The 25,000-nt window shown below is 47.1% G+C and overlaps 1 protein-coding gene across 2 annotated transcripts in view; it reads right to left on the bottom strand.

Annotated features, from left to right (window-relative positions):
* Positions 1–25,000, bottom strand: part of kremen1 (kringle containing transmembrane protein 1) — a 46,706-nt gene that overhangs the window by 15,447 nt on the left and 6,259 nt on the right. For both annotated transcript variants that reach the window (XM_083673392.1, XM_083673391.1), the window contains exons 2-3: positions 11,956–12,118; positions 3,924–4,018 (exon numbers count right to left, since the gene is read on the bottom strand). In XM_083673392.1, coding sequence (XP_083529518.1) covers positions 3,924–4,018; positions 11,956–12,118 — 258 coding nt within the window. The remainder of the gene's footprint in view (positions 1–3,923; positions 4,019–11,955; positions 12,119–25,000) is intronic.

Raw genomic sequence — 25,000 nt, forward strand, 5'->3', positions numbered from 1 at the left:
AACATATCCCTGTGAAAACAGACATCTCCAACTGCATCAAATCAAACAGCTTCGCTGTTGGGGGGAGGGGGGGGGGGGCAGGGGGGAGAGAGCTGGGGGTTTGGGTTGAGCTGCTTAAACCTTGAGCTGCGGGTGGCTCCTTTTCCCTCCACAATGGCACCGTTGAGGGTGCGGAACAATGGCTCCTGTGCTCTCCAGAACCAGACAGAGCTGGTCAGTTTCACTAGTGACCTACATAGGGAGGTTCGGGGGGGTCTCAGGTGTCCTCTGTGAGAGGTCTCTGTGCCTGGGTGGGAATGGGGGGGGGGGGGGGAGGTGGTCTGACTCTGTCTTGCTCTTGATTAACTGTCTATTTGTAGGTTCAGCAATATTGCAACTGATATGGTGCTAACAACATGATCATGTAATCCTTCAAACTAAAGTTTTAATGTATAACATTTACAACTTCTAATTCATTATGTAAAAAGAACATAATAAGCCACCATATGGTGCATTCAAAATGTGTTATTGCATGAATTATTGCATGTTTTTCTGACAACATGATGAACTCGTCACTTAAAACACCTTTAGGCAGCCCTGTATCCGATGTAATCAGTCAAAAGGCCTATGCTGAAGGGACTGCCTTTGAACTTCACTGTAAAGAACAAAACGTATGCTAGCTCGTAATATGCGTACACTATGCTTGACACTTATATTGCTCCTATGTTGATTAATAGGAACGGGTACATTATGAAGTATATCACTCATTACACAACAGCTTTAACGACTGTCCCCTTTTCCAACTTCAAAGAGCTCCACAGGGGAAACTCTGACATATAACAGAGCTGTTGTGATTGTCTATGGGTCTGGAATGTGCAGTAGTGGCACAGCCTGTTTTTCCTGGTCATATATCGCTGAGAGACAGCTCTATGCCGCACACTTCAAAGTGTCTTTGTCTTCTCTAATGCTCCGGGACAGGACTCTGACAATCTCACTCTGTCATTCAAAATTCAGCTGCAACACCTCATGAAGTAAACGCACACATCCGCTCGGCTCAAAGAGTCAAACTGGAGTCTAGAACTGGAGCCATGACCAAAGCGCCGGTCAAGTCACGCGCAGTAGAGTGTGGTATCTGCTCTAAGGAGTGAAGAAGGACCCTTCCAAAGAATTGTTCTTGTTTCTATCTGTGGGAAACAGACTTCATACAGTAACTTGCAAGACCTGCCAACTCAAAGGGACTGAGACCAGTGGCTTCATAAACACTATGGTACATCCTACCACAGGGATACAGCTTTTCGCTGCTGGCCTGAGCCAGTGTCTGACTGGGGAGTCCAACAAGCCCGGCTGGTGGCAGTGAGAAGACTTGGCCCTGCTGGAGTTTGTTTGAAGGGGAGCTAGGTTGATTTATCTGGTGCATTCCCCACACCTCATTAACCACTGGTGTCTCTCAGGGAACACCATTAGGCCCTCTGTCCCCTTTGAATGAGCCCGAAGAATGCAGAATGCAGAAGGGGAGAGAGCTCGGCCCATACAATACATCAGTCAGACAACTGGGTCCGCCTCTGGTTCTACAGCAGACCTGTGTAGTGCTGTGTTACTACTGGGCTGGGCTGTAATGAGTGGCACTGGCATCTCTCATGGTAAAAATGTGTACTTTGATGTTGATTGTCATACATACATACATACATACATGCATGTGCTACAGTATATACCTGAGATATATATTTCTGATACATACATACTTACTTATCTGTTTTGCATAGGCTGGGCTGCACTGCATTCAACTGCACATTCAAAAACAAGGAAATCAAAATGGCGCAAAACAACAAGCACACTTGACACACAACTGTCAAATTAGGAACATTAACATGTTAACAAGCCTACAGTGGAAGGTTTCCATTGAAAACAAGCTCACTGGAAATGTTTACTCTAGCGAACCGTCTCATAACCACTGTCATAGAGGATTACCATTGGGTTTGTATTGTCCCATAATCCGTTTTGACATGGTCTGTCTGACCTTATATAACCTGACTGGCGAACACACCACACACACACACACACACACACACACACACACACACACTCAAACACAGGGTGTTCCCATCTCTTCAGGGTGTCGTGACCCAAGATGACAGGGCTAACAGCCGGGTGACTGACCAACCCTGGCACATACAAGACTGTAAATGCACCCCAGAAAATGACCACCGTGGCACCCAAACTCGGAAAATAGACAAAACAAGACAGACAAATATGAAACGCAGACAAAATACAAACACAGACCGAAACAGAGACGAGCGTGTCCGTTTCCAGAACACCACAGGAGCGCTGAGACTCTCTTTGTTTGCCACCATCTGCGAGGCAACTGACAGAGCGTGTTCTTTCACTTGGCAGCCGCCGTTTAAACGCAGCAGATCGAGAACAGGCATGGCTCGAGGTGAGGCACCACGTGGCGATTGTGGTTTCACAATAGATGAGACTGGTTTCGTGTTTTGAGAGCTCGCTGGCTGATTCTGCCCCGGAGGGAGAAATGTCTCCACAGGACGGGCATGTTTTCATCCGTCGCCATTGTAGATGCCTCACTCTGGGCGCTTTTCTCCCTTTCTCTTTCTATTCTTTCTACATCTCTAATGCCAGGGCAGAAAGGGGGGAGCGTGCGTCTACAGTACACTAGACATTGCATTCGATACGGGCGATGCTCCCAGCAGTAAGAAGTGGGACAGACTCCCCACACACAAGGCTGCACCAATCCAGACGGGAACCTGACAAAAACAAGCCTATACCAGCACACAGCAGCCCGTCTGCAACAAAGGCTGGCCTAAATTCACCAGAGATAAGGATGGGCTTTAGCCCCGACCGGGGACCGGGTGGGCCGCTCTCCCCTACTGCGATACAAAGGTGGGGGATCGACTCAGACGCTCAACACTAAATGGACACTTGTGTGAAATAGGTCAGTGGAGAGTCTAATTGCTCACACACACGCAGACGCACACACGCACGCACACACACACACACACGCACGCGCACGCATACACACACACACACACACACACACACACACACACACACACACACACACACACACACACACACACACACACACAGAAACATGCATCCATACACACCAAAGCATTATACCAAAAATGGACACACACAGGGCCAAGCTGCTGTTCCAGCAGAGCATGCATTATTGGATGGGTTAATGGGTCCTTTCGCCATTTAGCCTCCAGAGGGAGGTCACGAAGAGCGGTAAATGGACGAGGGGGGGGGTCTCAAGCATAGAGGATATTACAGTGTTCTGTCTCTATGGTCTTCATGCTCTCCAGCCCGCTGGTCCAACTGCCTATGGCTGAGGCCTACATTGTTGAATCAGGCCATTCTGTATCAATAAGACACTGTGATCTTTGGTTAAGGCCCAGTAATCAGAACAGCAGGGTAAAAGCTCAGCCCATTTTCACTGGCAGTCATTAAGGTGATTGAAGGGGGTGAGGTATACAGTGAGACTGCTCCACTGGGCTGGACTGGGCCACTGATGGGATTACACAGAGACAGCTCATCCCAAAGCTGTGCCAAGCCAGTAGAGAACATGCACAGAGGCTCTGCTGTTGACTGACAGATAATGAGTTTGTTGGAGCACTGACATCAGTGTACACACACACACACACACACACACACACACACACACACACACACACACGCACGCACACGCACACACAGAGCGAGTGACTGGCTGCTCATATCGAACGCAGGCAGGCAGGCCTGGACACAACAGCGAGGGTGATGGGAGGCAATTAGACGCATTTTTGAGGATGATAATAGCTCTGTAAAAAGTCAGACAACGTATAAACGTTTTCATAACAGCTCGAGATGGGTGCCATGCAACAGAACAGGGCCTCGGGAGAGGGTGTGGCCGTGTGTGTGGGCGGCGGGGGCGGGGGCTCTCTCACTCTGGCAGGTGGGGATGTCGCAGTATCTCCAGTAGATCCCCAGGTCTTCATGATCCACGATGTAACACCACGGCTGGACATCGCCATCCGGATTCCTGGAAAACAGAGACAGGGGATGGGGGAGGGAGGGGTAGGAGGGAGGGAGGGGTAGGAGGGAGGGAGGGAGGTAGGGAGGGAGGGGTAGGAGGATAAAAAGAAAAAGAGATTAATATCGACTATAAACTACTGAGGACTAAAGACTGAATACCTCATAACATTTCAGAGGGCTCTTCTGGGGGAGATTGTGTCTGTTGTGTCAATCATCAGGCTAGCACCCCTTGGAGGCTAGCCGCTTATTTTAGCCTCCTCTCTGGTGCTCGACTCAGCTTGTCTGACCGTGCGTGTCTGTCTGTCCGTCAGAGGTACAGACAGCTCTCCAACAGGGCCCTAAGGGAGCTCTCTCTCTCTCTCTCTCTCTCTCTCTCTCTCTCTCTCTCTCTCTCTCTCTGTCTCTCTCTCTCTCTGTCTCTCTTTGTTCTGGTTCAGACAGAGACCTGGGGGTGGGGAGGGGGAAAGGGGGTTGTGTCTGGGGCCACGGCCTCTTTGAACCTCACCAATGCACTTATAACCCCCGGAAATATCTGACAGGCCCCCATCCCTCTGTGTTTCTGCTTTTCAGTTTCACTGAGGAGGGGTGTGTGTGTGTGTGTGTGTGGGGGGGGGGGGGGGGGTAGAGGAAAGGGTACGCACATCCAATGGGTTTGTGCAGGTGCCCAAGATTCTGCATACTACCTGCCGTACATGCTACCAAACGTGTTTAGAACATGACGAGTGGCTGCTGGACATATTTTGTAGCGTACGGTACATATGGTAGTGTGCGGAATCTTCTTTGTACTGAGTACTGTGCAAAAAAAGTACGGAAAACAATCCTCGGTCCTCTTTGTGGTGACTACTGTTGGTCTTTTTTCAGCTTTGACTGTAATTGCCTGAGACCTATTTTTTTCCTCTCCTGACGCACTTCATTGTAGCTTGTTCAAAAGACCTCAGGGCCTGCTGCTATCCCCTTTCGCCTATTGTGGGGAAGATTCTGAAGGGCGTTTCCATGTCTTTTCTTCTCCTATCAAAAACACTTTCCAGGGTCTCTTCCTCTCTTTTCAAAACAGAAAAGGGGTATTGAGCAAGATGTCAGGGTTTTTTTTGGGAGCAGTGTTTTTTTTTTCTCTTGTAAGGGGAAACTTTAACCTAAGGATGAAATTGCGTGAAAAGGGCGAATGAATAATTTGCTCACTCTGGCCGCTGGCGAAGAATAATCTCTCTCTTCCTTTTAACCAAATCTGACTAGGCGGCCCATTTCTCTCTTGGAATGGGAGCATTTCCTAAACATGAAACCCCGAAGGAAATAAGAGACAAGTCATTTTCATCTCATTTCACTTTAATTCAGGGTAATGTGCAACCACGCAGAAAGGATAGCAGCCTTGTTTTCCAGTCGGTTTGGACACTCTACCCTGAACTGTTCCCTGTCTCAGTGGTACTCCACCCAGGCTCAGGGCAGACACCTGTTTGTTTGACCTAGGGGGGCCCTTCCTATGACGGTAAAGAGGAGTAACAGAGTTCAACCCCACAGAGTTGGATTACACCACACACACACACACACACACACACACACACACACACACACACACACACACACACACACACACACACACACTCACATACACACAAACGCACACAGGCACACACATGCACACACATGCACACACCCACACACACACACACACACACACACACACACACACACACAAATAAAGCCTGGCAGGGTTTTATAGCTCTATTTGATATAAGATAACTACGGGGTTACCTAAAGTCCTTCCACTCATCCACCTCCCTCGTTTCGCTCATAATCCCCCCCTCAGGAGACACAAGGGAATTTCAGCCAATATCCCAAACACACAAACACAGATGCACGCACGTGCACACACGCATGCACGCACACACACACACACACACACACACACACACACACACACACACACACACACACACACACACACACACACACACACACAAACCCACATATACAAACCCTGCACCTCCCATCCTATCCAACCATTCAACCGAACCGGCGTCTTTGATCACAAAAATGACCCTGTGCTCTCTCCCTCTCTCGGGGGGCTCGGGGCGAGGGTTTCAGCTCCTTTCATGTGTTACAGTAACCACTGGAACATCAGCCATGGAGACGAGGTGAATGGGAGAGCCCACATGAAAGGCAAGAGGAATTATCCCTGCCTCAAGGTGCCAGGGGAGGAAAGCGCTAGATGGAGGTATGAAGGGGGGCGAGCAGCCAGGACAGTCTCAGATACAGTGGGATGAGGTTTCACTGTGGGGTCAGAGCTGAAGGCGAGAGAATCCATCATTTTAACTTGTTAGTACAGAAAAAGGGTAGCGTCAAGTGGAGCCGCTCTGATACAGTAGCTTTAGGGGTGTGTGGAAATGGTGTGTGTGTGTATACGTGCATGAGTGTGTACGTAGCTTTAGGGTGATACAGTAGCTTTAGGGGTGTGTGGAAATGGTGTGTGTGTGTGTGTGTGTGTGTGTGTGTGTGTGTGTGTGTGTGTGTGTGTGTGTGTGTGTGTGTGTGCGTGTGTTTATGTGCATGATGTTTATGTTTATGTGTATGTAGCTTTAGAGTGATACAGTAGCTTTAGGGGTGTGTGGAAATGGTGTGTGTGTGTATACGTGCATGAGTGTGTACGTAGCTTTAGGGTGATACAGTAGCTTTAGGGGTGTGTGGAAATGGTGTGTGTGTGTGTGTGTGTGTGTGTGTGTGTGTGTGTGTGTGTGTGTGTGTGTGTGTGTGTGTGTGCGTGCGTGTGTTTATGTGCATGATGTTTATGTTTATGTGTATGTAGCTTTAGAGTGATACAGTAGCTTTAGGGGTGTGTGGAAATGGTGTGTGTGTGTATACGTGCATGAGTGTGTACGTAGCTTTAGGGTGATACAGTAGCTTTAGGGGTGTGTGGAAATGGTGTGTGTGTGTGTGTGTGTGTGTGTGTGTGTGTTTGCATGTGTGTGTGCGTGTGTGTGTTTGCATGTGTGTGTGCGTACGTACATGTGCAGGTGCGTGTGTGTGCGTATGTGTATGTGTGTGCGTGTGTGTCTGTCTGTAATAACTAGGATGACCCCACACTGCCCTACCCGGTGCCTGCAAGCAAATCATTACACTAAATTGTTGCTGACTTAATTGACGCAATTACCTTAATTGTCTCATATGCTTTGAATCAAATACTCTCTCTCTCTCTCTCTATCTCTGTCTCTGACTCTCTCTAAATACAGACAACATGGAGTCAACGGCAGTGCACACACACAATGCTGCCGGCTCACCGCTCCACCCTAAACTACTCAGTTATCCAGGCAGTGTGGGCTACATCTGAGAACAGAGAAAAACAGCTGTTCACAGCTGGCTGCGGTTCAAAAAGGTTTTTCCTTAATAACCGTTTTCCCAGTGCCCTAATCATAAAATGTATGATAAACTTTCAAATCTCTGGCACAGCGTAACCATAAAAAGCTGCGAATAGCCAACATCAAAACCGTAGAAAACCTGCAGAGTGGGCTGGAAATAACATGCCTTTCTGTGTGAGGCTGTTTTTAACCCACGCATTGTGTTCTTAGTGTGCTGCCCGCCCGCCTGCCCGCCTGCCTGCCCGCCTGCCTGCCCGCCCGCCTGCCTGCCCGCCTGCCTGCCCGCCTGCCTCCTCTCAGCTACTCTTAACTCTGAAGCCACATTAAAAACATGAAAGCTAAAAACCGCTGAGTACAAGTGGTTTAGAGAGAGAGAGAGAGGGAGAGAGAGAGAGGCTTGTCCGGTTTGTGTTTTGAGGTCACTAGCGGATCAGGGGACTGTCAATGTCCCTCGAGAAGACACTTCTATCGCCCTTGGTACACTGTCAGTAATGTAGTGGTCAAATACAAAATGACAATAGAGCATCCTGACTGGATGCTTCTCCAACGGGACGAGGTGACAGGTGAGTGACAGTGTATGCAGACCTCAATCGCGTGGATGAACACTGTGAACCACAGGCACACACTGCTAGTGGAAGTCAACCTCTCCTCCATAGCTCAACTCACGTCACATTTACACCTGACGACAGCCAGATTCAATTACAATAAACATGGGGACCACAATTCACTCTGACACGGCCATTATCCAACAGATGTACTGTAGAGGAGAAACCAATGGCCCACTATATATAACTGGACACCATCAATTATACACTTCACACACCTGCATAGAAATAGCTTGTACGGAGAAGGCAAAAACCACTCAACCTCCAACTGAACCATCACATACGTCACACACACACCAATTTATGAAGTCAATCTCAGCCCTGTGGGCCATACATGATTGCAGGTGTTACCGTTGGGAGCATATCTATTGAAAAATGTATTCATTTACTGCAATGTAAGTCGCTTTGGATAAAAGTGTCTGCTAAATGGCATATATTATTATTATTATTATTATTATATTATTATTATTATATACACTACAGTATGCATGTGAAAGGTGAATGTACTGTAGACTAGAGTATATACAGTATATACTGTACGTCCCTTCAGTTTGTTCAAATCGTCATAAAAGACACCTACAGTACCAGTCAAAAGTTTGGACACACCTTCTCATTCAATGGTTTTTCTTTATTTTTTTATTATTTTCTACATTGTAGATTAATATTGAAGACATCAAAACTATGAAGGAACACATATGCAATTATGTAGTAAACAAAAAAGTGTTAAACAAACCAGAATATGGTTTATATTTTAGATTCTTCAAAGTAGCCACCTTTTGCTTTGATGACAGCCTTGCACACTCTTGGCAAGGTGTGTCCCAACCTTTGACTGGTACTGTATGTCTTCTTCACTTGAAAACTGAGAGTTCCAAAGAGTCATAATATGTATTATATGGCCATTCTGAGTGACAGGAGGACTATTTGAGATGCGTGGTGTCTCTCTGGGCTGGCGTGATGGCTCTTGACCTTTTCCGAAGCTTTGCTCTCCTTTTTGGGGATTAATGTGACATTTCCCTCTGCCCAATTTCGCAGTGTTTTCAGTGGGGTATTTTATGGCAGGCTATAAAAATGAATTGTGAGGGCTATTAGGGCTCTCTCTCTCTGTACACCGCCACATCCCCCTTTCAACTAAATCACTATGTAGAAAAGCCAACAATGGGATGAGAACAAGGTTTATGATCTCCCCACCCCCCCCTCCGACACACACACACACACACACACACACACACACACAGACACCCCTTTGTACTCTCCACCTGCCTCCAAGTACCCAAAACACTCACACACACACACACACACACACACACACACACACACACACACACACACACACACACACACACACACACACACACACACCACCTCACTAACCTCTCCACATCCGATCAGGGCTCTGTAGCGTGTGTTAAAGTTAAAGGCATGTAATGATTCTTGGCCTCAGATATCCACCTATGCTTCAGCCTGGCTTTAGTTCATAAAACCTCCCTTAGCTCTAGGATCAGACAGACGATCGTTTTCCCCCTTCCTCATCCTCTCTGTGCTTCCCTCCCTCAGAGAGAGAGAGGCAGAGATCATTAAAGAGAGTTAAAGTGGGAATTGAGTAGGGAGGTAAAAAAGTCCTAGAAAGATAAATAAATAAGGCATTTTGCAATTCAAATTGTGCGTCCAAGTCAATTTCCCAATTGGCAGGAAGTCCTCATGGAAGCAAATCAACCCACTCGGCAATTAAACAAATGCAATGAACAGAGGGAGGCTTCACTCTGTGGTGGGAACTTAAGGAACACAGACACACACACTTACACACACACTCTCACACACACTTACACACACACTCTCACACTCTCTCTCTCTCTCTCCCTCTCTTCCGTGCACCTCTGACCTTCCCATGCAGGTCAACACAGTCACAGTGTGCTGTGCTAAGCTACCACCCTGCCTAATCTCATTGTCCCCACCATCGCCTTTTCACTTTCTATATCCCTCAGTCTGCACACACACACACACACACACACACACACACACACACACACACACTCGCACGCACGCACACACACACACACACACACACACACACTCGCACGCACGCACACACACTTGCACGCACGCACGCACGCACACACACGCACGCACACACACACACACACACACACACACACAGACAGGGTGGGTGGGGGAAGAGATACCCCTAGTTGTGCTCGGGGAAATGCCAGACAGGATAAGGCATTAACAAAGGAGTGTGTGAAGCACTCGTAAATGCCATCGTTCATCTATTCAGACTGTGTAGAGTAGCCACTTCAGTCCCCATACTCACTGATGAGTGACTTTAAGGGACTGAGAGAGAGAGAGAGAGAGAGAGAGGCAGACAGCGAGAGAGAGAGAGGCAGAAAGAGAGAGGCAGACAGCGAGAGAGAGAGAGGCAGAAAGAGAGAGAGAGAGAGAGAGAGAGAGAGAGAGAGAGAGAGGCAGACAGCGAGAGAGAGAGAGAGAGAGAGGCAGACAGCGAGAGAGAGAGAGGCAGAAAGAGAGAGAGAGAGAGAGAGAGAGAGAGAGAGGCAGACAGCGAGAGAGAGAGAGAGAGAGAGGCAGACAGCGAGAGAGAGAGAGGCAGAAAGAGAGAGAGAGAGAGAGAGAGAGAGAGAGAGAGGCAGACAGCGAGAGAGAGAGAGAGAGAGAGGCAGACAGCGAGAGAGAGAGAGAGAGAGAGAGAGAGAGAGGCAGACAGCGAGAGAGAGAGAGAGGCAGAAAGAGAGAGAGAGAGAGGCAGAAAGAGAGAGAGAGAGGGAGAGAGAGAGAGGCAGACAGAGAGAGAGAGAGAGAGGCAGAAAGAGAGAGAGAGAGAGAGAGAGAGAGAGAGAGAGAGGCAGACAGCGAGAGAGAGAGAGAGAGAGAGAGGCAGAAAGAGAGAGAGAGAGAGGGGTTTAGATGAGGTGCTGCTGACTGCTTACTGTCAACTAGAAACAATAAACCAAGGTCACGAACTGTCAATAGGCTGAGAAAGCACAGCTTACTGTGCTGGAATCACTGAAAAGGGTAATATCCAAAATAAAGATGTCCTTCCGACATTGCTTGTCAAAGATTATATCTTTTTAATGTGCAGTGAAGTCCTGCCTCTATCCTCCGTATGTATCATAGTCATAAATCTAGCCTTCCAATCCAACCAAAGCAGAAACAAATCTGTCCACTACCACATCAAAGCATTGTTTCTTTATGAGTTTACGACCACGACTTAGGAAATGTCTAAAGGGTTTTTTAAGAAAGGAATACTGTTTTTCTTCCTTACACAATATATGCCACTGTACTGGAAGGAAGCCCGTGTAAGCAGAGATCTGGTTAAGGACGAGACAACACTGGAAGATCTAACACACAGCTTTGACACTAACGTGTACTGGGGTTGTTTGTGTGTGTGGCTGGTAGAAATGGAGATGGCTGCTTCGTTTCCAGACACCCCAGACACCATGCATGTCCCCTGGGCATTCCAGGGATGAGAGATTCGCTGAGGGACTTTGCTTGTGCAAACTCTTCAAGCGTCGCTACTTTCTCGTGATGACAGGGCGAAAAGGTTTGTCGACGCACGACGGTTAAATATTCAGACGTGAATGTCTGTGAGAGTCCCTTGTCAAGCCAGTTCGAGTGGGGACCTCTCCCTGCATAACACCAGAACTTGTCTCTCTGTGTGTGTGTGTGTGTGTGTGTGCTAAATTGAAAGATTTGTCACACTTTAAGAGCAGTCTGCCTTAGTCAATGACATCACACACCTGTGTTGTACCAAATATGACATCATACAGTAATGAGACTCATAAATCTCCCTGTTTCATCATTTCTTTGAGGTAAGTAAAACCTAGACAATCGGAGTGGGGTTGCCAATGTGCAGTGTCTGAGTATCCTTCAATGACTTGATTACTGAGGCTAAATGCTAACAGGCAAAGCTAACACCACCAGTTCAAGCTAGTATTGGCCTCCAGCTCCAGCTCCAGCTCCAGAGGTGGGCTCACCTGCAGTAGTTGTGGCTGCCCAGGCCCCCCTCTCCGTTGGGGTACTTGAGGGTGTTGTAGGGGTGCTGGAAGGTCTCGTTCCAGTACAGGCAGGGCTTGCCTCCTTGTAGACTCGTCTGGTTCTGGCGGCCTCTGTAGTCCTCTCCGTTGGCAGTGTAACACTCTGGAGAGAGAGAAAGAGAGAAGAGAGAGAGGGGGGGGGGGGGGGGGGGGGGGGATTAAACAAGAGTTCACTGTCTTTGGCATTGCATGAAAGGTCTGTTCTGACAGGAATCAAAAGCTTGGAGAGATGGTTTGACAGGCATGTAACAGGCAGAAATGTCGTGATTTAGTCATTGGATAAAATGTTTTGTGAATCTGGAATGTGAGAAAAAGTGCTGTAGGCTTGAATCATTGGAGTTCTTTAATAGAAGAAGTCTTGGAATAATTGTGTTCCTTGCCCAGTTTATTTCCTAACGACGGCCAAGTGTGTTAGAGCGAGATCAATCACAGTATTGTTTCAATTAGCGTCCTCCACAGTTTCACAAGCCCTTGAAAAAAAAAAAAAAACCTTAAGATATACAGTAAAAACTGGGCATGGTTTGAATTTTCTGGAACAGTGTATGACAACCATATGGGTTCTAGCGAAGGGAACAAGCGTGGTTCAAACTTCAACTTCCACTTCAAACTCAACCAAAACAAATGACGAAGAAAAGCCTTTTTTCTTAGACAAAAGAGAACCCAAATAAACAAAGGCTGATGGGAGTCTGACGAGCCCTCATAGCTCAGTGTCTCCCCGAGGCACAGTGTGTGTGTGTGTGTGTGTGTGTGTGTGTGTGTGTGTGTGTGTGTCTGTGTGTGTGTCTGTGTGTGTGTGTGTGTGTGTGTGTGTGTGTGTGTGTGTGTGTGTCTGTGTGTGTGTGTGTGTGTGTGTGTGTGTGTGTGTGTGTGTGTGTGTGTGTGTGTCTGTGTGTGTGTGTGTGTGTGTCTGTGTGTGTGTGTGTGTGTGTGTGTCTGTGTGTGTGTGTGTGTGTGTGTGTGTGTCTGTGTGTGTGTCTGTGTGTGTGTGTGTGTGTGTGTCTGTGTGTGTGTGTGTGTGTGTGTGTGTGTGTGTGTGTGTGTGTGTGTGTGTGTGTGTGTGTGTGTGTGTGTGTGTGTTCACTTCCCTCTTCCTTGAAGTAATGACTTGATATACTGTAGCACTAATGGACTGGTGAAAACTAGGCCTAGTTCAACTATATGCAGCTTCCACCATCAACTCCAATGAGGTAGCCTTTATTTACATACACATTTACCTACAGGCTGTACTCCCTCCTATTAGAAAATTTGCACTTTTCATATTGTGAATGAAAGAAAGAAAAACAATAAGAAAAACAACTTTCACTTTAAATGTCACTCTTCTGTTGTTCTTGTCTCCAAGGGGTCTTGTTGCTATGTACATAGTTAGCAAATTACCCTTATGTACAGTATAATTACCCCCATGTACAGTATAACTGTCACAATAAAGCATTAGATCATGCATTACAATGTCATTATTGGTAAGAAGGCCATGATGCTGGTCTCTTTCTGTTTCCCTTTTGAGTCTCTCCTCTCCTCTCCTCTCCTCTCCTCTCCTCTCCTCTCCTCTCCTCTCCAAAGGAGAGCAACCTTCAGACCTATTCAGCTTGTTACCAGGCCTGTTTGAAACAAGCAATGGCATCACAGAGCCTTTGAAGGATAGGTCCCTGGTTAGCCACTCAAACCAGCCCTAGACGTCAGTTCATCAGCTTAGAGAAGGCGCACCTCTCCAATTACACCCAGTCACATAATATTGGGCTTCTCTGATGCCTGCCTACTCCTTAGGAGACCCTTATCCAACTCCTCAATGGATAAGCGTAGAGCTTATATAACAACAACAAATCACAACAATCACCCAGAGTTGTCATCATGTGGTAATTTGATACCCAACTTTGCTGCTGTCACTTTGGCCTTGTTCTGTGCCAAATACTGTAAGTAACAAGAGTACAACTAGGATTTAAAAACACAAGGTATCTCCGCTAACAACACGCTCTACATTAATCACACGAGCTTGAGGGTGATGTTGTATTTTTTGCAGAAACCCCCGGCTCCGTGTAAAATCTGAGGCCTCTGCTTTGTAATGTAAAGTCGGTTTTAATTAAACTGGCTCGCCGGGCGTCATTGTTCGGTCAAGCCTATCAAGCGATCCATCACCAAGCAGACAGGCACACCACTGGTAAGGAGCTGAGGGGGATTGGGTTTCTGTAATTATGACGGCACTCTATTGTCTGTAAACGGCTCCTCTCCTCCAGTGAATGAAGCCTCTCGTCTAAGCGGGCGGCTGACTATCCCGCCAGGGATCATAAATCTACCTAAGACTCGGTGAAGTGGAACATGACTTCATAAAAGTAGCAATACAGCTTAATGGCATTACGAGACGTGTCGTGCTCCTGACAGCCCTTGTATGGGGAGTTACAGTCAGAGGGAGAAAACAGAGATATCATCATTGCCACTGATACGGACTGCCGAGGCATGTTAAATAATGCATATCTGGGCAGGTTTGTCATGCTGTAGATGAGTAGTGGAGTAGTGGAGGCGGATGTGTGTGTGTGTGTGTGTGTGTGTGTGTGTGTGTGTGTGTGTGTGTGTGTGTGTGTGTGTGTGTGTGTGTGTGAGTGTGTGTGTGTGTGTGTGTGTGTGTGTGTGTGTGTGTGTGTGTGTGTGTGTGTGTGTGTGTGTATGTGTGTGTGTGTGTGTGTGTGTGTGTGTGTGTGTGTGTGTGTGTGACAGGATTCACTGTGATCAAGGTGGAGAGTTTGGGGCCAGTAGAGGCGCATTTATGAGTCACTCCTCTTCTCCCAGAGCAATCACGAATGCATGCATTCACCACAGCCGTCTCAGACCAGACAGAACCAGGCTGGGGTAGAGCACAGCATCCTTAATAGGCCCCTCCGCTGTGTCCTTCAAACATGGCCTCCTCAAAGACTGTTGATTGAAACGAGGGAAGATAGCCTATACTGTGCCTGCCTTGCTGCTCAATGCTCTGCTGGATCAGAACCAAACTAAAGTGACTACAAATGTCTTTTTCTTCCTTTGGGAAACTTTTCACTGAATGGTACATGGGCTTGGAGCTGCTGTTGGCAATCATCTGCCTGCTGTGGCGAAGCTAGCCTTCCAGGACGAGATGGTAAATATGGCAGCGTTTGTGCCGCGGCCGGGGGTTTGATGTGGTCCCGAGGCACCATTTGCTTGTGGTGGAAATGGGAAGTAGCAGATCTGCAGGGACTCAAGAGATAAGTGAGGCCATCATGAAGATGAATGATGCGTCTAAAAGCCTTGTGGATCCCCGCACATCTTGCAAAATGGCCTGCTTATAGGCCAGTGTGGCGGGGGATCCATCCAGACCCTGTGCCCCATTCATTAGACTAACAGATGAGGTGTCGCTGTCCTCTGATTGAACAGTCTTTCGCCACCTCAGGCCCTCTTCCCGTCTCTTTGTCAACATGTGACCGTTCCACTCGTGTCACATGGCGAGGTCTTTCTTGTGGTCTGATCACAGGCCGTGATGGGAAACAGAGCCACCCCACCGCATGAAAGACGCGGAGGAAAAAAAAGCCCTGTAAAATACATGCAGATCTACAAATAGAAAAGTCCGGGAAAGGGAGGAGGAGGACTCGCCCCGACCGAGTCTTGTGCTCGCAGGATACCGCACAACCCAAGAAACAAGAGCAGTCTTTAAAAAAGCAAAAAGAAGGAGGATAATTCACAGAGAGCTAATCGCCCTGTTATTATATTTGTCGGGATTTGCGGGCTAATTACTTCCATATTGCGACTTCAAATACGCTTGTTGTGCTGAGGGAGGGGTTGGGGGGGGGGGGGGGGGAGAGAGAGAGAGAGAGAGAGAGAGAGAGAGAGAGAGGTAGAGAGAGAGAGAGAGAGAGCAGGCCGGGGCCTGTGGTCATGTGATCTCTTCTCGAACAAAAACAAACAAGCACACAAACAAAGGGGTTGCTCTGAAGAGCAGTGCCAGGTCACGCTACAGCACTTATTTGTTGTGTTTGCTACAAGGGATGAAACACAGAGCTAATTACATATGGCTGTCGCTGAATAGTGCTGAGTTGATTTAAGCAGCGTCCTCCTTACATCTTCATGATGTATTAGCGGCAAACAGGATAACTTAGAGGATGTATGAACAATGTCTACTGTAGTACAGTATGCAATTTATCCTGAGCATGCATGTCAAAAAGTACGATTTACACTTGTAGCTAGCAGGTCAGCGGCAGTGGCAAATATGTTGCTGTAAACACTATTTCAAACACACATTTGTACTGGTTTGAAGTCATGTCTGAGACTTCTCCTTACGCAGAGTAATAACAGTGCTACTACACGCAACTTAATATAATGTGTGTCCAAAATAAGCCTTAAACGGTTAATCTATAAATCTAACCTCTGCCTGCATCTGTAGCTAAACCGCTGTCCTGGTAGCCATTACTGTTGTGGTGCTCATTAATGCCATGGTAACCAGCAGTGGCAGGGCCGGGGCCAGGCCAGCTGTGGGCTAGAGAGCTCCGTTCTGAAGGAGACCCAGCTGGGTCTGACTGGAGTCTGCTTCCCTTCTCCCCACAGCATCCATTTGCACATCAAACCACAGACTTCAGAGGTCCTAGTGAGCAATGATCAGAGAACCGCAGGGCAGACGGAGCAGGAAAAAAAATAAGTACGCATTTTTACAGATTTATTTTATAGTGTTGCGCTGTTGGATCTTACTGAGGTGTGGTAACTGATTTCTCATGAGGTGTTTAGTTTACGCTGTGAGGAATCAGTGGTATAGCCTTTCAGCTATGTAGTATGTGACCTGCTGTACACTCATCTCTTTTTAAAGCACCCTTACAAGGGTCAATGAAAGTGCAAATGTCTGAAAGAGTGAAGGTCACTCCCACAGAAGAGAGGGACACCCCTCACCAGCCCAACGTTTTCCTCCTTTCCAACGACTCTTCCCTTTTAATGCCATTGTCATTGTGGCAATGGCCCAAATAAGAGAGCAATAAAACCCATGGAAGCCCTTTTAGCCCCAAAATAGCCTCACCACCCTACCCCCAAACCCCACGTTCCCCCCTCTCCCACACCGCCCCCATATCCCACCACCTCCCCACCCCATGCCACGTTAGCCACAGGTCCACAGGAAATCTTGCCAAGGGGGGGGCCAATAGCACCTATAAAACACGGCTCTTCTAATGTGCCCCCTATTATTTACTTCTACTCACCCGGTAATGGAAAGAGACTAATGTAGCCCTTTTGGCCAGAACCAGTGGTAGGCTACAGGCGTTGCCAAAAAATCCCCCTTTTGAAGTTTCACATCGAAAAGAAAAGCATAAAAAAAGTTGCCTCAAGCTGCTACTTGGCCTTCAATTAAAGTGTTAGGTCTTGATTGATGTTGCATGATCTATCACAGAATATATCAAAGAGAGTAAAACATCTACCTTCATCATAACTCCCATGAGGGTTGGAATGATATTTCACAAAACACAGCACAGATGGACAGAGGGAGTCCAGCTCCAAATGGGCAAAGATGAAGGAGCAGCATCATTTTGATTCTAATTCTTTTGGCAGAAGATCTTGTACTGAAAGACGGAGTTAAGACACTTAACAAAACCTAGAGGACATTCAGGAGGCAGGGCGACTGAGAGGAAGACCATGACATGCGTCAGCGCAGCAGAGGACGCGGCAACCTGACATGGGGGGGACGGGTGTCGCGTTCAATTACCTCCCCCTAGCCCTTCCTTTCCGTTTCCTCTAAAGTCACTCGAGCCATCTGCCACAGAGCGGCACAATTTCAGAACATGATTAAAAGCATCTTCACCTCTAGCGCAGGCTTCCCTGTCTCCTTCTGTTATCTGTATCTCACCCACACACGTCTATGATTAATCTGCCATGTCCCGGGCCTCTCACGAGACTAAGTAGACAGGGTCACGGGTTAAACAAATAGAAGGGGAAATCTCCCGCATACTCAGCACTCGTGGGTAAACTTGCTCTAAACCAACTCTGACACCGGAGTAAACAAGTGGATACAGCCAGGAGAGAGGACGGAGGAGGTGGGGGAGGGAGAGATGAGCTCAGGGAAGTTGCTTGGTGCCTTCCAAGGGACACAATTAGGGTGCAATTAGGGGACAGATCCATCCGAAATCATAAAGCTAACCATAAATTAGGAGAGGGAGCAGGAGAGGGAGGTAAAAGAGTCAAGAAGAGAGATTGGGAAAGATAATGAGAGAGAGAGAGATGAGAAAAAGAAACACAAAGAGGTTGTCAGATAGAAACCACCGGAGAAAGGGAGTGAAATACAGAGAGTATGAGAAAAAAGGGGAGGGGAGACAGAGAATTCTTTACGATCTCTTGTTGTTAGGTTTCCTTTCTTCCTAAGCTCTAATTTTCTCCATGTCCCATTGTTATGGAGGGGCCCACAAAGCCAAGACTCATAAAGTTTACAGCAAACAAAGAGATAGCGCCTACACCAGGCCTGAGCTCAGAGCTCCAGAATCCCCATTCCAGAGGAGCTCTGTAGCGCAGCTGCGTGCAGGGCCCCAACACCAGCAAACAAACAAGCAATACGGCAGGGCTTTGAGAAAAAAACAAGCCTGCCTAATGTGTCTTCTGGTGGGAAGCAACACACAACCATATGGGTTCTTAGTGCTATCGAGGCTTTGATAACTGCTGGATCTACGGCCTGGGTTATGAGACATGGCGGCCCACTGTTGCTAATGGGTGTTCAAGCACTGCATGGGGGTGTTTGTGTCCTGCTCTCTTCTTTTTTCGCAAAGGCCCATGGCAGTAAAATGTTCCCTACATCAACTAACACTGAGATCTCAGATAAACAGATGCAGTGACAAAACATGCATTAATCTAGATCTACCCACAGCATTCTTGTTTTCTCGCCCTCTCTCTCTCTCTCTCTCTCTCTATCTATCTCTCACTCTCTCTCCCTCCTCCTCTTTCCTTCCCTTCTCCCGACGCACTTACAGTAAGTATGAAAGGGGGCAATTTTAATCAGCAGTGTGGCGGCGGCGGCGGTGGCGGCAGTTTTTTAAGATGCATCCGATGTGGAGGACAGGGGGACGGGAGGCACACACACAGACTCCTTTGTTTCCTCATGTAGAGCCTGTGTCATTGTGCCTGTGTGTCATTCATTCATTTATTCTCACCCACTCCTCACTGTGATGTACTGTAATTCCCCATGCAGCGGATGTCAGCCCACTCGCCATCCCTGTGTGTGTGTGTGTGTGTGTGTGTGTGTGTGTGCGTGTGCGTGTGTGTGTGTGTGTGTGTGCATGTGTGCGTGTGCGTGTGTGTGTGCGTGCGTGTGCGTGTGTGCGTGCGTGTGTGTGTGTGTGTGTGTGCATGTGTGCGTGTGCGTGTGTGTGTGCGTGTGCGTGTGTGTGTGTGTGTTTGTGCGTCTGTGCGTCTGTGCATGTTTCTCTTAGTTATTTTAATCTTGGCTGACCAGCATCGCCCCATTTTTCAAAGTCAGGAACATTAACTGTGAGCCTCTCCAGCACACAGCCAATCATATCCTTGGGTTTGAGTTCTATTGCTGAAAGCCTAAAAAGCAGAAACCTGTATTACTGTGACCTCTTCTGTGGACTGACCCTTACAGTCAATCAGAGGAGTTTACCACACACTTTAATGTATCTCCAGCGCAGGGGAGGCTGATGGAGGTAGAAATAAGAGGACGGGCTCATGGTAATTCATGGAACGAAATGTGCAATGCCGGGATTCCTCATTCCGTTTCATGCATTACAATGACCCCGTCCTCCGATTTCTACCTCCACCGGCCTCCACTGCTCCAGTGGCTAAACTGCACCCCAAACTCCTCTATATGATAAAGCCCAGACCCCAAACCTCTGGCCAGCATACCTCAAACCAAAGCCTCATCGCCAGATCAAAGCTTCAGCCCCAATCGCTAACACACCTCACAGAGAGGTGAACCATGGAGAGAGGAGGGGGGCTTGTTGCTAAACACACCTGTTTTCGATCGTCCTGTTTGTGCTCAGGTTGGCTGGCATGTAAGGAATGTTAATTATATGTGGTTTGGGGTAAGCCGGGGCTGTTACAGGGCATGTGTGTGCAGCAGCTATTAGGTTCTCTCTCTCTGATGCAGACTAGGGGCCCTGTCTGATTACAGGGCCAGGGAAGATGGGGCCCAGCTGGGATAAATAAAGGCCCCGTGCAGAGGTGAGCTGGATGACCTGCCCTGCTAGAACAAAGACAGTTATATCAGGGGTGTCAAACCTCGTTTTGGTCCTGGATTGCATTGAATGCAACCACACGCAGGCTGGAAAAAAGAACACTTTTGTGAGTGAAACTAAAGGAATGTCCACTGCTGTGCACACCGGTGCATCGTATCATTACTATTAGAGCAGCCTGTACTCAGCCAACACTCAATGGCTCATTTCCACAGAGCTCAATGTTAAAGTGTTACAGTAGCCTAGCCAAACTCAGTGTGCATCTGGAGGCTGGAACAAAACAAGAAAGAAAATTAATGAAACAATACACTTAGTCCATTACAAGAAATAATAAGAAATTATAGATAAACTATGTTTGTTCGTGTTCTCCAATCAGTGGAGGGGGTGGTAGGGACTAAAAATTTAAATGAAAGAAATTATGCAAGCAATGCTTTCTGATAGAACTTAATTGCTATATTCCCATTTCAAAGCTGATCTATTCTGAAAAATAAAAGGATTTTTCGCAAATCACCCGCAGGCCTGATTGGCCCATCTGACGGGCCAGTTCCGTATCTCTGATACCACTAACTTATAAAATATATATCGCAGAATATCCTATTTTTAAAAATAAGACCGTTTGAATATCAAAGAGGAGGAAGAAAGGAAGCTCCTCCAGAGACACCAGCCTGGCATTATGGGTCGTAATGATTGGAATATCTCACAAAATCCTACAGCTGGTCGCCACCATCAAAGAATATTAAATCAGTGTGTGAGTTGTGTAGCCAATGGGATGCTCTGAGGCCCTTTTGAGGAGTGGCATGAAGTGGTTGCTGGAAATTAGACTTAATTTGATCATATGTCTGAAAGAGGTTTTAAAGGGGCAATCTGTAATTCAAACAACATCAAAGCTGGCTCCCTGCCGACATTTTGGTAATCAGAAATAGGGCTGTGTCTGTACAGTGTTTGTTTACAGTTACATTGTTTACAAACAATGGAGTAAAACAAGCTTATATGTTGGGTTCTGATGGGGTAAGATAGTTGAACTAAGCATTTATAAATTATATTCTTCAAGAATCAATGTCTATATATCATTAATTTAAAAGTCAAGAAAATAGGTGTACCAATTGCAGATTGCCCTTTAAGGCATGCTTTTTGATTAAGCGTAACTAGAGCAGACAAACATTGGATTGCATTCACCCTTTGGGCAGTAGAGAGCATTAGACAGACAGAGAGAGAGAGAGAGAGAGGGGGAGAGAGAGAGAGAGAGAGAGAGAGAGAGAGAGAGAGAGAGGGGGAGAGAGAGAGAGAGAGAGAGAGGGGGAGAGAGAGAGAGAGAGAGAGAGAGAGAGAGGGGAGAGAGAGAGAGAGAGAGAGAGAGAGAGAGAGAGAGGGAGGGGGGGGAAGAATGTGAGAGAGAAAGAGAAATGAGTGCACTGCTCATAACAGCACTTCAGAAACCTTGATAATTCTAGAGCCTTCTATGTCCGAGTTCTAGAACCCTCACTCTTCTTCAGAAAGAAAGGGCAACAAAGAGCCCATGTGTGAAACACAAACATGTCCCATCTGCATCCAATGACTCTCAGCATGTTTGGAAAGGAGTGGCAAGGAAATCAGAAAAGCCCCTGCATGTTTGTTTTGTCTATCTTTGTAAACTACAGATGGAAGTATTGGCCAAGTCCCTCCACATTCCTCGGCCTCGTCAGATTTCATAGACATTTAATCCAATTTCATCGCAGAGAATCAGCCTTTTGCTATGGTTAGAGCGGGCAGAGATTCTACCTTTATCTCTTAATGCCCACTTATCTGACGCGGCCCTTTGAATTTTTTTTGGAGAACGGCACCACAATAAAACGCATTCATCTGTACTTTTAGACACCGACTTCTCCAAGTGTTCCCCCAATTTTGTCTTGATTGTCTGTAATCTGTGCCTTTTTTTACATCTGTCTGATTGCCCGGGTCAACGAATGAGCGGTGGTTTTATCGCTGTGTGAAATCACAAAAGACCAACAGACAATTCACAACAAAACACACACATGGATACAATAACAACAACACAAAAGACCTCAGTCTGCTACACAAGGAACCAAAACGATCAGCATTTAGCCCCTTTTTTTTTTTATAACAAGCCAAGTCTCCAGTTCCTGGTTTGACTCTGAAAGTGATCTCTTTTCACTGCGGTTACTGCGGCTCTGGGAAGCGCAGTGTGCTGAGAACCAGATGGCTCTGGTCAAAGGGAGAGGGCATCCCACTGACGCTCCTGGGAAGGCGATCCATTACCGGGATCTATTGAGGGCCGGTGGATCTGGTTTCATGGCATCGGCCGTGTGTGACCGCCTCGGTGGCCGCTCTCTGAGCTTTCTGCCGCTGCCTGGTGCCACGTAGGCTGCTGGGAGACCCGGCCGTTTGTTTTCACCTCTGGGAGCTGTATTCACCTCCAACACAGCACAGACAACTAAATCAGGGCCTCTTGTCAGCTTGGGTTTCATGACCATTGAGTTTCAGGCCTTTTTCAAAAGGCTTCATGTTGCAGTGGGATATCACCGGCTCAACGGCTTGAAGGACAACGCTTGTTCCCAAACATTGGTCCTGGGAGCGGGATGTTCCTGAATGTTTCTGAGGTGGAGTTAATTATGTTGTCCCAATTGTCCCGAAGAAGAATTCACACAAAGCTTTGATTCGGTAGATACAGTATGCATTTCCATTCAAATACAAACGCTTGATAGCAGTGCTGATCCCCCCACCTTCCAATCCCCTCCCTTCCCCACACTCTAACTCCCTTGTTCATTTTGTTTGTCCAGTCCACTCAGCTATGGCCACTTGGTCCCCCTCCCTGTCCAGTCCACTCAGCTATGGCCACTTGGTCCGCCTCCCTGTCCTGTCCACTTACCCATGTCCACGTCTCTGTCCTGTCCACTTTAATCACTCTGTGGGTGTTTCTTGCCGAAAGGCGACAAAATTCTTCGGCCACAAAATGCTGCTGGATCTAAACCAAGGCCAGGGTTCTGTAGTTAAATTACTCTCCATTTATTTAAGGAGCCTGCCATTCCTTCACAGAGCTGGGAGCACAGACCTCAGTGGCCTCGGACCAAACACAACCGGAATATAAAAAGAATGAGTTCACAGGACAGGTCATGTCCAACACAGTAGCAATTCAATATCCCTCCCATTATGTTATTGGTTACGGTTCTCAGAATTGGAACTGTATGTAACACCACAAAAATACATGTTTGCTTTGAAACGTGGTCTGGGGATTTTTCTTAAAAATCCTCCCAATGACAGGCATGGTGTTGGAACATGTTACATTTTGTTTAAAACAACAGGTTGTTTTACTGTAACAATTCACCTTCAAAAAAAGTTATGAATGGTGTTCTAAAAAAGGGGAAATACACCAAGCAAGCGAACATGACTGGTTTTAGACATAAGGATACCTAGCAAGTCTCTAAAAGCTCTCTATCCTGTGGAGACGAAAGGGGCAATGAGTTCAGTGCACACAATGTACTAGCAAAGTACTGCTTTAGAATAGCAATGCTACAGCTCCTCATATCAATGTGCCCATAGCTGATAAGAGAGCATTTGATTTCAACTCATTATATGAATCTCAAAGCTAAGTCAAAAACTCATTATTTTTTGTGATTTTCATATGCATCTGCGTTTTCCTTTGGGGCCTCTAAACATACTATAAAAATTCCATTCCGATGAAATTAAATTGCATTCTGATATTGAAAACAATGGTTTGTGTAGAGTTGATAGAATTCCGGGCTCTATATGGGATTCCATTACTGTTCTTGAAGTATTTGAATATGCCCTATCTCCTCTGAGTATGTTCTGTCTGATGGAGCACAGAGGAGAGTGGACTGGCAGCCCTGAGAGAATGTCACCTGGAAATGACTGGAGTGAGTCTCCATGCATATGAAAATGTCAAGGTACACAGCGCACTGCTCATGCATAATGGCATTCAAGGATGGAGAGAGGGTGGAGAGAGAGCGATAGAGAGAAAGAGACAGACAGACACACAGACAGACAGAGAGAGAGAGAGAGAGAGAGAGAGAGAGAGAAAGAGACAGACAGACACACAGACAGACAGAGAAAGAGAAAGAGAGAGAGAGAGAGAGAGAGAGAGAGAGAGAGAGCGATAGAGAGAAAGAGACAGACAGACACACAGACAGACAGAGAAAGAGAGAGAGAGAGAGAGAGAGAGAGAGAGAGAGAGAGAGAGAGAGAAAGAGAGGTAGAGAGGTGAAAAGACTTGGAAAGAGAAGAGAAAATGAAACTCATAAAGAGTGTCTGTCGCAGAGGACAATAACAAAACAACAAGATGGAGACGGATCTAACAGCAGCACAAAAAAAAGACATGTCTGAGCGCATTCACATAAAACAACCCTAACCGATTTTGACCTTGGAACACAAAACACCTCACCAGACTTCTCATATGGCTGCTGCCTGCCAGATACAGAACGCCAACCCTCTCCACTCCATCTAAAAATTGTTCAGTTAGCGTTTGGCAGTCATGCACTAGCCATCCACACACAGAGCACACAGCACACAGCAGCCTAGTGTTGAAGCAGGCAGCTGTTTGACAGCTTAATTCTACGTTGTCTAGTGGAGCTGCCTGCCTGCCTGCCTTGACAGATCAGTACCGGACTGACACACTGACTGAACCTGACACCACCTTGTTTGGGGGCCTCTTCTCACAACACGCTTTACATAGCTATCCCATCTGTCATGTCCCATCACCTCAAGGAGACAGAGGAGCTGCTCACTTTGTTGGCACCTCTGTGTTTCCCAAACCTAGGACCTAGGACCAAGGACTACAGGATCCAGGATCCAGGACCCAGAACCTAAGAGCCAGGACC

This window comes from Argentina silus (assembly GCF_951799395.1).
Source record: "Argentina silus genome assembly, chromosome: 7".
NCBI lineage: Eukaryota > Metazoa > Chordata > Actinopteri > Argentiniformes > Argentinidae > Argentina > Argentina silus.